The 13,392-nt window shown below is 39.3% G+C and overlaps 1 protein-coding gene across 1 annotated transcript in view; it reads right to left on the reverse strand.

Annotated features, from left to right (window-relative positions):
• Positions 1-13,392, reverse strand: part of ST6GALNAC3 (ST6 N-acetylgalactosaminide alpha-2,6-sialyltransferase 3) — a 232,725-nt gene that overhangs the window by 70,004 nt on the left and 149,329 nt on the right. The window contains exon 3 of the mRNA XM_052800401.1: positions 10,429-10,838. Coding sequence (XP_052656361.1) covers positions 10,429-10,838 — 410 coding nt within the window. The remainder of the gene's footprint in view (positions 1-10,428; positions 10,839-13,392) is intronic.

Consider the following 13,392-nt stretch of genomic DNA (forward strand, 5'->3'; position numbering starts at 1 on the left):
CTGCCGCAATTTTTAAAGTTTTGCAGCAAATCCTCTGCTTTGGAAGTTTTAATGTGTCATGTAGAGAATGTTATTAGACAGGGAGTTCATGCCTCCTTTCTGTAACCAGTACGTCTAGAGCAGAGATGATATGCTTGCTGGGATGACTGACTTTTAAAAATAAAAACAAAGAAAAAGAAGTCTCCAAAGACCAGGATGGCATAGTAACAGCAAACTTGCAAAGAACAAATATGGGCATTTAGAAACCTTTTTTTCTATTGCAGTTGCATGTTTACTGAATGCTAACGTACTGGATAGGATTGCTCAGGTTCTGAGATGACTGGTGTCTCTGGTATGCGGTCCCAACTGTACTGAATGCTACTACAAACAAGAATTGCTTACAAAATCTCGAAAATAGAATGACTGAATCTTTGAACATCTGCATAAAAAAGTATTCCCCTTCACACCTAAACTAAGCTACATGCTGATCAATATCCAAGACATCAGACAAACTATTTGAGGACACTCCTCAAGATTCATAATAAATCCCCACAGTTGTAGTTACATTTTTCCATATTTTTATAGCTTCCAAAACCTGTTAAAGATATGAATGCCTGAGAAAAATTGTACATGCTGCTCTTGTGCGTGTTACTCTTTAAATGCATAGCTGCCCCGCTGTTAAAAGCTCAGAGAATTTGAATATCACAGGAACTGTATAGGATGTAGTCAGTGATTGTTTTCTAAACGCAGGTTGTAGCATATCCCAATAGCACATCAAGTTGTCCGAGAAGCGTGGCTGTGAATCCTGAGTTACCTTCAAAGACGTGCTATAAATCCATGTGCACACATATATATATATATATATATATATCTATCTCCATACAGTTTCACTGTTCTGAAATTGCAGCCTGAATTCTTTATATGGGATACATGATAACAGACATATAAATAAAACAATGTAGAACATCTGTTTTGTTTTCATATGGGTAAAACTACATATTGAAGATGTGCATAAGCAAGCACCTAGTTAACACTGAGTTCTAAATTAATTTAATGAGACACAAAATTTCACCATTTTCCCCCAGTTTTCCTCCCAGCTATGTGTATGAAGTCTCATGCAGGCTTGTTTTCCTACCAATCAAATTTTCAGTGCAGTATTTGTTTACTAATCTTTCTACATTTTAAGGTAAAATACTCCAACATCAGTTCAGGCTAAACTGTTTCTACTTTCAAACAGTTTTTCTTCTGCTGTGTTGCCTACTTGTTCAAAGGTTTGAGAAGACAATCTTTTCTAGACATCATTCAGTGAGATATTTGAAATTAGTTCTCAAACACCTTCTCTTTTAGAAGTCTTTTCCAGTAAGTTTTACTAGCTAGTGGGTGGACAGATGCACAGAAACTCTTCTCTATCTGAAGCAACAAATCACTGTAGTGTTTTATTCCCTACCTCCTAAAGTTGCTATCCTCACTTGAGCAGCAACTCTATCTCCCAGTGCATCTCATGCAGTTTGATTGCAGTATGCTGTCTTACTGCTAAACACTGTAAATATGGCTCAGTGCACTTTAGGGAGCTTCCATTAAAAAACCCACAGTTAACAGTAACCGACAGATATAATACTAAAGTAACAGCAACAATGCATTTATTTTCTAATCTATTTAATATATCTTAGAAAAGCATTTCTGGGTGACAATAGGTGATAAGTATCGACTTCACTGGTAATCACTGTGTGTTTTTAAAGACAAATATTTCAGCTGGCAGCATGGTTGAGTTTAAAAAAATAGATTAATTTCTTCATTTTTTAAAAAATTTGTTCTGTTCCTTTAAAATTCTAAGCTCCTTTAGGAAAATCAAGGTCTATTTTAAACACTGTGATTTGAAAAATTGAAAATGTTGAACTACGGCAGATGATCCAGTGAAGCTTCTTTGAACACCAAAGGCTTCATTCAAGACCTATGCCTCTGCTAATTTTTCCCTCCAAGACTTCCGTCTTTGCAACCATAAAATACCACCTTCACCACCAGCAGCAAAACTGGAACCACTGTGATCCACAGCACTACCAGGATTGCTAACATATGAATCATTGGTTTACACAATCCTTTCAAAAGGTGTATGTTCACGGGATGCAAGAAAAGTTGAAGCAGAATCTCATCTATGTGTGCAATCCCAGTGTTGCTCATGAGAGATATCAGCAATATTCTCATGACCATAAAAGCTGCAGAATATTTAAAGGACAGGATGGAAAAGGTACACATGTAATTAGAAAAATACCAAACACTGTATAAAGATTTAACATACATCTTGTCAGGAGCAGAAGACAGATTCAGTGGCACTTAAAGAAGATGTGATAAATTAAAAGCAATAGGTTTTGGATTAATTCAACACCTGCACAAAGATAAAGAAAATGCACAAAGATAAAGTAGATCCTGATTATGTATTTCTTGACTTAAATCATTAGGTAAAAAGAAATAACTCCATGGCTAAAGTCAGCAAGCACCACACAATCAATAGGTCTCTGAGCCCACACCAATCTATATGCAGCCACAGTTTTATCACAAAATATTAGCTAATATTGATATTTTTTAATAAAGTTTCACTTTACTATGTAACTAGTGTAATGTACTAGGAGCTCTGTTTCTTAACAAAAGTCCTGGTGCTTGGTACAGCATTTACTGGCATGTTAATAAAAAACAGACTTCTATTGAGTTCCATCTGCCTAATAGAGAAAAATGTTCATCTTAATTAGGAAAATCTTCATAAAGAAATATAAATGCAGTTACTAATGGGCTTCAGAGAATAAATCTAGGACACTTAGAAACAACTGCTGTTTTACCAGGAAATGGAAGAGTGAATATAAACCCCCAAACAGTTGTTAGCTGTCCAGTGATTGACCACAAATAGCAATAGACGTGGAGGTTTTAAGTGTTTTATAATGAAAAATCTATTTATTTCATTAAGGTTTCATGCTTCAGACCCTTGTTTTTTCAGGTAATAAAGCAGTCTTAGCTGACAATGAAACTATTTAAACCCTCTATGAATTAAGATGGACAAATCCATTAGCAGTTTTTGAAGGAATTACTTTATAAAAAGAAAGAATGGAAGTGCCAAGCAATGGTTCAAGAAAGATCCACCATCAAGCACTTAAAAAATGGTCACTATATCAAACACATATTTTGGGGTTTGCTGTGATGCTCACAGGCAGTTGAGAACTTTATGCTGACTTTATTGGTGCAGCAGCAGACACTACATTGTCATGATAAAGACAATACCAAAATGTAAACTATAATTCATTTTTGTCCTTAAAAATGTTTCAACAGGCATTATACATTTCCTCTGTCAGTCTGAATCAGTTTTTCCATCATTTTCTTCCAAGAGTTCTGTAATATAAAGGTGTTGATATTCCCTGTCTCTGTTCATTTTCCTTCCAAAATGAAATGAACTTTTACTCATCTTCCAGAATTTATTTCTTTTTAGAAAAAGCATGCTAATACAAAGCACTGATGGGAAGTACTTCCCAAGTCCCAAAATCTAACTCTCTGAGCCAGATTCAGTGTGTTCACAGCTTCTCAGTGAAAAACTGCTTTCTGCAAATAATACCTAACACTACCTAAGTTTTTATATTTTCTCTGAATGGCCTTGATAGGGAAACTAACACGTATATGTAAGCAAGTGCAAAGTGAAAACTGCATTACTATAATACTTCATTCAAGCCAACAACCAGAAATATGGCATAAAACTCTGATGTTCTGGCCACTGACAACTTTACTACCTCGATCCACAGAGAATATCACCAAACAATAATAGTTGCAGCTACTTGAGCCTCACAGAATGTAATTTAATTTATTCATTTCAGTGACATTTTTACTAGACTACAGCTTCATGTAGATTAGTCAGACACATCGAAACCCACATATTAGCTGAGGTGAAGCTGTGATGACTGCAGTTGTCTAACAGTGTCAATCTGAACTTTAGATGAATATAATTTGCTATCTCTAAATGACAGAGATATAATATAGATCTCGTATATCGCCAAAGTAATAAATAATTAGTGAGCAGAACTGAGTAAAATAGCAGGTTGAGCACACCCCCAAATTTTGAATCTTGATGCAGAAGTCAGACATCAGAATGATCCATCTTTCTGCCTCAGATGATAAAACAGCTTTCTCACAACCTAACACATAGCACCATCTGGCATGAACAGAGGAAACTAAGAACTTCTGGAAGAGAAGCACAACAGCAATTTAGTTTCTTCAGAATTGTCCAAGATATTAACAAAAATCCTTCAGAAACAGCCATCTGACTGCAAATGTGGCTCAGTGAACCTGCCTTCTGTAGACATGCTTGTATAGCTAATAATCTCAATTAAAATGTTGTTGAATTGAACTGAATTGTTTGGGTATGGGATGGGTGTTGTCAAAGTTAAGACTCAATGTCCTCCACATGCAGTTGGACAGAAGCGGTCTGATCACACTGTCAGCCCCAAGAGAGGATGTGGAGCTGTGCCATTAGAGGCACTAATCGGATGTGCAGTGCTGAGTGGTTAGCCTGACTTGTTTGTAGTGTAAACACAAATGGAGTCTGCAGTCTGGATGACACTAGACTGTTTCACTGATATTAGCACAGATTTATTTTATCATTGCTTTTTGAAAGTGACTTTTAACACAGACTGTTTTCTAAATGATCTTTAAAAGACACTCCTTTCTTCCTCATCACCTTCACCTAAGGCAATAGCATCCCATAGCATTGATCTATTTGCTGCTAGTTTTCATTAATTTTACCCTCCCTAAGGGTGGTGCAGCTTTGGTGCCAGCTAATTAAAACCTATTTAGGGCTGTTCAGTACACTTTATCAGACCAGAATTAGCTCTGCTGCTTTAATGAAGACTACAGTTTTCTCTGTTATTACCAATTAAATGTTGTTACATCATATTGCATTATATTTCTAATGCATGGCAAAGATACAGATGGATTTACAACCACTTACCTGGATTGAGGTACATACAAAGATGCCACATTTAGTAAATACCTAATATTTCTTTAAATCCTTTCACTTGACTCAATACATATAATATAGCACAACATTAGTGAAGTACTGGAAGAAGCTGCCAGCTTTATGCTCCCTCTAGGGAAGTACCAAGTAAAATGCATTAATGAAAAATTGTGAATGTCTGGTAATGAATATTATTTATGTACAACAATTATTCAAAGTGGATGAGCATTCACCGCCTTGAACTCAAATGCTTCACTAATGAAGACTCTCAGAAAGAACATATGTCCCCCAGATTCATGACACCACATGCAAGGTTAATTCTCCAGTGTGGATAGCCCGTATCAGAGGGTATTTTGTACTGCTGTAGAATTAAAAAAATGCTTCATTGCAAAATAAACAAACTTGTTTGTTGGAAATTATTTAGAGGCAATTCTTCTTTCTTCCATGAACCAACAATAAATCATTTGCCAATACCAAAGCTGTGGGTTTTGAACCTGCACTCAGTGAAGTCAGGGATGAAGCTCCCGCATCAGTGGTGGAGGACCAGAGCTTTTCTGCAGTAGAGAAATGACTGCAGCACATACCTGTTAGCTGCTTCTCATAACATCCTTTAAAACTTGAGCACTGCTAGGATGAAACTACTGAAAAGTCCCACTAATGACCTAAAAACATGGTACATCAAAGAGTAGAAATAGAAAGCTCATCAAAGGCTTGACAGACTAGAAATCTGTTGCAATCTCACTATGCATTAGTAACATACACTGTACATAAGGACAGTATTTTGGGATTAAACTAAAGAAGATGTGGTTACAGTCCACTTGGTACATTTTAAAATATGAGTTGAACTTGGTTTCCTTCCAGAATTTTTGCTGGAAACATGTTGAAACAGACCTCTGTTCAACCTAATATTGCAAGCAAGAGTTGATGTTTCTCTGAGGAACTGAAGGAATATTTGGCTGAGGAACCTGAGTCTGCCTCGGCATCATAATAGTCTGGCACAACATGCGAAACTATTTTCATCACCCACAAATCTCTTGTGCTCTCCCCATTTACTGCTTCCACAAATGCCACGTACCTCTACCAGCCTCATGACCCACCCTAGAAACAGTAGACAGGTCCTGTGAATTGCAGATGTTACAGAAAATGAAACAGTTTCCAAACTGAGGTCCCCTGATTAGTAGGGAACTGCAGGATGTTTTCTTGTGATATAGAAGGTGTTGGCTGGTGACATGTCAATTGTTTCCCTTGTTTCTGGCTGACAAGTGCACTAAATGATGTTAAAAACACCACTTAGTATTTGATGTGGAAAAGTAGGACTAAAAATGAAAGTTGCAGTAGATGCAAGGATTTTATCCCATTCCCACTGTGAGAAGTGGTGGGGTTTGTTTCACAGTGTTAAAGGGAGGCACATGCGAATGCAATGTAATGTGGGTCATTAGGCAGGCTCTTTACAATTTGCCACTGTGTGCTGGTTTTGGCTGGCATAGGGTTAATTTTCTTCATAGTAGCTGGTATAAGCCTATGTTTTGGATTTGTGCTGAAAACAGTGTTGATAATACAGAGAGATGTTTTTGTTATTGCTGAGCAGTGCTTACACAGAGCAGAGGCCTTCTCTGCCTCTCACCCAACCCCACCAGTGAGCAGGCTGGGGGGGCACAGGAAGCCGGGAGGGGACACAGCTGGCACAGCTGACCCCCACTGACCACAGGGATATTCCAGACCATATGACATCATACTCAGCATAGAAAGCTGGGGGAAGGAGGAGAAAGGGGGGGACATTCGGAATGATGGTGTTTGTCTTCCCAAGTAACTGTTACGCATGATGGAGCCCTGCTGTCCTGGAGATAGCTGAACACCTGCCTGCTGATGGGAAGTGGTGAATGAATTCCTTGTTTTGCTTTGCTTGTGTGCGCGGCTCTTGCTTCACCCATTGAACTGTCTTTATCTCAACCCATGAGTTTTCTCATTTTTACTCTTCCAACTCTGTCCCCCATCCCACGGGGGGGAAGTGAGCGAGCGGCTGTGTGGCGCTTAGTTGCCGGCTGGGGTTAAACCATGACAGTCCTTTTTGGTGCCCAACGTGGGGCTCGAAGGGTTTGAGATAACAACAGATTTGATTGGAATGTGCTAGATCGAATTTATAGCTGTTATTACTGTTTAGCTATTAAATGACAGGCTTCTGTGCTTGCCATGGGGCTTGCTTGCCTCACTGTATATTAGAGCCTAGTGCTCATTAGTGGCTCCTTTTGCTTTCGCTGCTTGCTGTACTGCTTATCATTTTATTCTGCTATGCCTGGGAACATTTTGATAACAGCAATGGCGATGTGCCTGGGCTGGCAGATGGCCAGGGCATCGCTGCTGTTTCTGTGCTGCTGTACTGGACAGGCTGGAACTCCAGTGTGAACTCGAGTTGAAGGGACTGTGATGTGTGGATGAGTCCACGTGGGTGCAGGACACCCCAAAGCATCTGTGGCTGTGGATTAGTCCACACCAGAGCAGGTATATCTCAAAGCATCTGTGACTGTATTTATGTCTGTGCCACAGCAGGTACACCTCTGAAGGGATTGTGGCCCAAGGATAAGTCCACGCTGGGGAAGGTACATCTCAAAGCATCTGTGGCTGTTAAGTCCATGCTGCAGCAGGTACACCTTGAAGCATCAGTGGCTGGAGCACCTCAAAGCGTGTGACCATGAATAAGCCCATGACAGAGCAAGTACAGCCCTAAGGGACTGCAGTCTGTGGATAAGTCCAAGCCGGAGCAGGGGAAAGGAGGAGGAGTTCATTGCGATGTTAAACCCTATAACCTGGCCCAAAGGGACCAGGGGTGGACATTGTAATGGGTATACCTTTAAATTGTTGTAATCCATTATTTGAGTTGCATGTTATACGAATCACTACAGCAGGAACGCCCTGAACCAGTGGGGGACAAGCCTTACAAGAAGCAGTGCAAATGCAGCAGTGACCCGACCTGAGCTGGCTTTGGTGCCACCTCTCCTGTCCTGAGTGACCTCCGTAAGAGATGGAGCTGCCCAAAGTCATGGGCTAAATGAATTCAATGGACATTTTGTGGACATCAGTGGACATTTTATGGGCATTTTACAGGGGTGGCCCATAGACTAGGGGAATGATAGCTGTGTATATCAAAAGATGGGAAGGGGAGGGTCATTAATGAAGATATATTGGATAGTGTGGGACCTGAGCATGACATAAATGGAATGGAACAAGGGATGGAGAATGTGCTGGTTTTGGCTGGGATAGAGTTAATTTTCTTCGTAGTAGCTGGTATAAGCCTATGTTTTGGATTTGTGCTGAAAACAGTGTTGATAATACAGAGAGATGTTTTTGTTATTGCTGAGCAGTGCTTACACAGAGTCAAGGCCTTTTCTGCTCCTCACCCCACCAGCAAGTAGGCTGGGGGGCACACAAGAAGTTGGGAGGGGACATAGCTGGGACAGCCGACCCCAACTGACCACAGGGATATTCCAGACCATATGACATCATACTCAGCATAGAAAGCTGGGGGAAGAAGAAGGAAGGGGGGGATGTTCGGAATGATGGTGTTTGTCTTCCCAAGTAACCGTTACGCGTGATGGAGCCCTGCCTTCCTGGAGATGACTGAACACCTGCCTGCCAAGGAGAAGTGGTGAATGAATTCCTTGTTTTGCTTTGCTTGTGTGTGTGGCTCTTGCTTTACCTATTGAACTGTCTTTATCTCAACCCATGAGTTTTCTCATTTTTACTCTTCTGATTCTGTCCCCCATCCCACGGGGGGGAAGTGAGTGAGCGGCTGTGTGGTGCTTAGTTGCCGGCTGGGGTTAAACTATAACATGCTGTTTGCAATGTGAAACTTTTAGTTGTTGTAACAGATTAAGGAGAAAGAAATTGGGCCATTTTGACATTAGGCTGCTTAAGAACTTTGTTCATAAGCAGTGGGAGAACAGAAGTTCAATCTGCCTTTGACATGAAAAGAAGCATTTTTATTGTGTTACTTGCATAATAATAAAACCTTGAGATGTGTTAATTTGTTGAAGAGGAATGGATTAGGCTGGAGATGAGGGTACTTTGACATTGGACGATGAGATTTTTTGATAAGATATACTAAGATCTGGTCTCACAATAAGGATTTTGATAAAGTATTGTAAAGTCACAGTGACCTGACTGACTGTTAACATGGAAGAGTCATAAAAATAAACAAATTTATGTTTAGCAATGCAATATTGTACCCATGATCCTATTTAGCTTGATTAATAGGTAGACCAATGACTTGGACTATCAGAGGGCATCTTTGAAGAACGGATCTTGTGTATTTTCTCTATTAGCCTCTGTTCATCTGTTTGTTCAGTTAAACTAAAGAAGCCATGATAACCTTGATACCTTTACGACATATAGGAGCTCCCACCAACTCCAGAATTGTAGAAGTAACATGTGCACTGATGAACAAGCTGAAGGGCAAGTTCTTCCCTATGTTTCAATAGTTTTAAAGAAAGGAAAAATCAACTCTAACCAAGTTTTGACAGTTTAATAAAGTGAATCAAGGAAGCTTGAGAGAACAAGCTCTTCTACTTCAAAAGCTAAGTCAAAAGTTCGGACTAAGTTAAACTGTTTGTGAATATCTGTATTTTTAATTTGGTCAGAAGAGCTACAGTCCTTCACAACTGCAAATTCATGATGCGCAAATTCAAAAATTAATACTAAGGCACAGCAGTGAAATGGAAACTCCTTCCTAGTTAGCTCCAGTGAGTATGCGTGACAGGTGCTTTTCCATGCAAAAACACAGATGATCAGAATTTTTGCAGCTCGGTTAAAAAATCCTGCAATTTGTGGTCTTAACTCCACAAATCCAATTTCCGCTGTGAACATGCTAGCCAAACAGTGGCCCTCACACTTTCGTCTCCTTACAGCCCCCACTTCAGCAGCATAAACACACATTCTGAGGCATGGAAAACAGAATTTCAGCACAATTCTGGTAAAAACCTAAATCTATTACAGTATCACTGATAATCCATTTTCACCAAGAAATATAAATAATGCATAACCCTGAGGTTTGTGTTTGAAGAAAAGCCACAGTGAATCTCAACAGAGAAGAAAATACAATATCCAGAGTTATCCTGAGGTTGTGCATTTGGAAATGTTGTTTGTGTAGGATTATCCTCTTCAAATAAAACGTCAATTTAATCAATAGTAAATTGAGCTGAAAACAACACACAGCTTTGAAAACGTTTCAGGAAGACATCCAATATTTTTGGGACTCAAGCCAACAGAAATGGAAAGAACAGAAGGTAGCGTAGGTGGGGTAAATGGGGCCTAGCTGCTGCCTCATCAAGTGCTTATAACAGTCAAAACCATATAACAATCCATTAAAAACATATCTGGGGACTCATTTAGTAGCTGGCATCCGGCATGGACTTCTCTGATGTATCTTTTGTCAAACATTTTAATTGTTCTTCGCATTTAGGACTTACCGGTCTTTTCCTGTCTCCTTCTTAAATACTGCATCACAGTAACTCATGCGCTTTTCTGTTGTCACATAGATTTTGGCAGTTGGGTAGCTGTCAACAGTTTTCTTCAGCATGTTGTACACAATGCCATTTCCATCCTTCCTCATGTTTCGAAAAGGTCCCCAGATCACGTAAACAGTGGTGTTGGTTTCTTTGAAAAAGTACTCGGGATTCTTGAGTAGGAGAGGCACACTTGTGTGAGAGACCACTCTTACTGTTGTCCTCTTTCCAACATCCTCCTCATAGCCCTTTGTGGGAGCATTGTTCATCCTCCATATGCATGAGGACTTGTCTATCTCGGCTCCCACCTTCTGGCCAGCCATCTGTCCCGAGTTTGAAACAATGGCACAGAGGTCACAGTCAAGTTGTAGAGGCTGGAAGAAAGAAAACAAAAATACATGGCAAGTCTTACTCTGTAAAACATGAAGACTGAAAACTCAGTTAAAAGAAAGGTGGGCACAGTCCAACAAATTGATAGCAACGTTTCTCTTTAAAAAAACGTAACAATCCCCATGTGGTAGAGCTGGTAGAAAACCCTACCACTACAAAGCTCTGAATGCAATCCTTTTTAGTGAAATAGGCAGTTCCAATCTTTTCCTTTGTTCTCCACCTTGCAAAGTCAACTAGAAAAATAATCATTCCTTTTTTTCCTCTAAATGTGACTCTTTCCACTAGAAAACAATGAAAGAAAGAAGCAGCAGAAAACAATATTTAGATCAATGCCTCCTTCTCTTTTAACAAGGTGTTGTCAGCAATAGGGAAAAAAGTACAGAAAAAGTGATGCTGGAAATTTAACTATACACTGGCTGTGTTTATGTGTCTGAATGAATAGTTCCCAAATTTGCGACAGAAGTCAAACATGAGATGTAACTCTAAAAAGCAATCTAGCAGTATGAAAACCCTGCAGTTGGAAAGGAGATGTAGACAGAGGAATATGCTGTTCTCTCCAGAGAACGGTTATGACCCATGAAAAATGAGAGGCAGATGGACTGGTGACACGTAAACTAGGAACTTAATCCTGGGCAAACTGAAGTCAAAGACAGTACTTCCTGAGCATGTTCTAGGGTACTATTTCTCCAGTATGAATTGAAAATAGGAGCAGTTATCTGTCTAACAGAGATATAGGGACCTACCTGATGTTCTGTTTGTTAGAATATAAATAATAAATGTCTTTTTGTTGTTTTGTACCAACAGACTATAAGGAAATGCCCTGTATTTAAGTTGGATTGTATGAAAAGTTTGGTTAGAAATCTAAATTAAATGAAAACTTGATCCATCAAAAAAACCTACAGAAGATGGTCCAGGCCACAGATCGTCTACAATTCTTTGTATGGTCACAGACTTGATCTTCTGTCATGCTCCCAGTTGGGAGCCAGTGACTTCAGTTTAATGTTTGTTAGGAATAATTCCCTTCATGTTCTTCGGACATTTAGCCTGACAGGATGCTAGATGCTTTTCTGATCAGACTTGTGGTTATTTCCCTTCAAAATCACACCTCATTTAGCTGATATGGATGAATATCCTGGCTACATTTGACCACTATAACCTTAGGACACAGTGGCTGACAAAACATCAAATTTCTTTGATAATAGTGCATAATATAAGGACAAGAGATAAACATCTGAAGAGAGCCAAATTATAACAGCTAAAACATCTCACATTTGGTCACAAATATTGTACTGAACTAAGGTGCATCCTGCAAGACTTCTGCAATAAATCTGACAATTGCAAAGGTTTCATTTCTCTACTGTGATTGGTTTGATTTCTCTATGTGAATGGTTCATGAAAACATTCTTTCCTCATTTCATCAGGAGTTAAAGATGCCTGACTGCATGCAAAAGCATTGGCAATGTTTCCTTTACAGAATACCATGTATTTTTTTATAGCTGTTGTAGTTTTAGAGAGCTGTCCTGCATAGCTCTCTGACAGCAAGGATAAAATCCCAGGAGATGCAGCTGAACACAACAGTCTTTCTCTTTACTGCTTAGTTACAGAAATCCTCTCTAAGATACATTATGAGGACACGGCTGGGTGACCTAAACAAATCCATAAGCATAACTCACATCCTAACATGAAGTGAATTGTTAAAGTCCCAGCAGATTAATTTATAGCTTTCAGGGTGAACTTTCAAACTAACAAATGCTGAATATGAAACTGCTAAATAGGAAAAGCCAATTTGGTCAAGAATCTGGTCCCATTTAAATTTGTCTCAACCTTAGTGCTGCTTTTTGGGTTGGTTTGGTTTTGGTTGTTTTTTTTTTTTCCCCACAATATTCTTCATTCTCCATTAAAATTGAGCTGCTCTCTTAAATTTGGAATTGTTTGATTTCCTGACCTTAGTTAGAAATGCATTGCACATTTTCTATTCACTGAGTATAACTGTTCTGCTCGAATAAACTGAGTACACTCACTCCTGCAATTGTGTCCCCTGGTTTTCTAGCTCTTTTGTTGTGATTCATTTATCTTGTTCCAATTTATAAAGCGCTTTCATAATATTGAATGCCTGCACTAGGTCAACATATAGTCTGCTCTTCTTCAACAGAGGCAAAGGCTTAACCCCTCCCAGCCCTATCTCAGAATAAATATTTTTTAAAATGTAGAGAAATTTTACATGTCCTAATACGCGTACTTCCCAACAGAGATCCCAGAGAGAGTTAGGAGGCTGACTGACACCCATGACAGACATTCCACTGACTCCAGAATCATCCACTGACTTCAGTATCTTTTTGCATCGTATCTTCCTCAATGTATGAGAAAACACACGTCAATATTTATTCATTGAACCCCCATATGGAGGGAGTCCAGAAGCTTGCAGTGTTGATTTATAAGTGTCACACACAAAAGGGTCAGTTTCAGTAATGCATATACAACAGCTTTCTCATTTTCCTCATTTAACATGACATTCCTGTTTGTTATTACACCCTAGCT

The sequence above is a fragment of the Harpia harpyja genome, chromosome 11, assembly GCF_026419915.1.
Source record: "Harpia harpyja isolate bHarHar1 chromosome 11, bHarHar1 primary haplotype, whole genome shotgun sequence".
Classification (NCBI taxonomy): Eukaryota; Metazoa; Chordata; class Aves; order Accipitriformes; family Accipitridae; genus Harpia; species Harpia harpyja.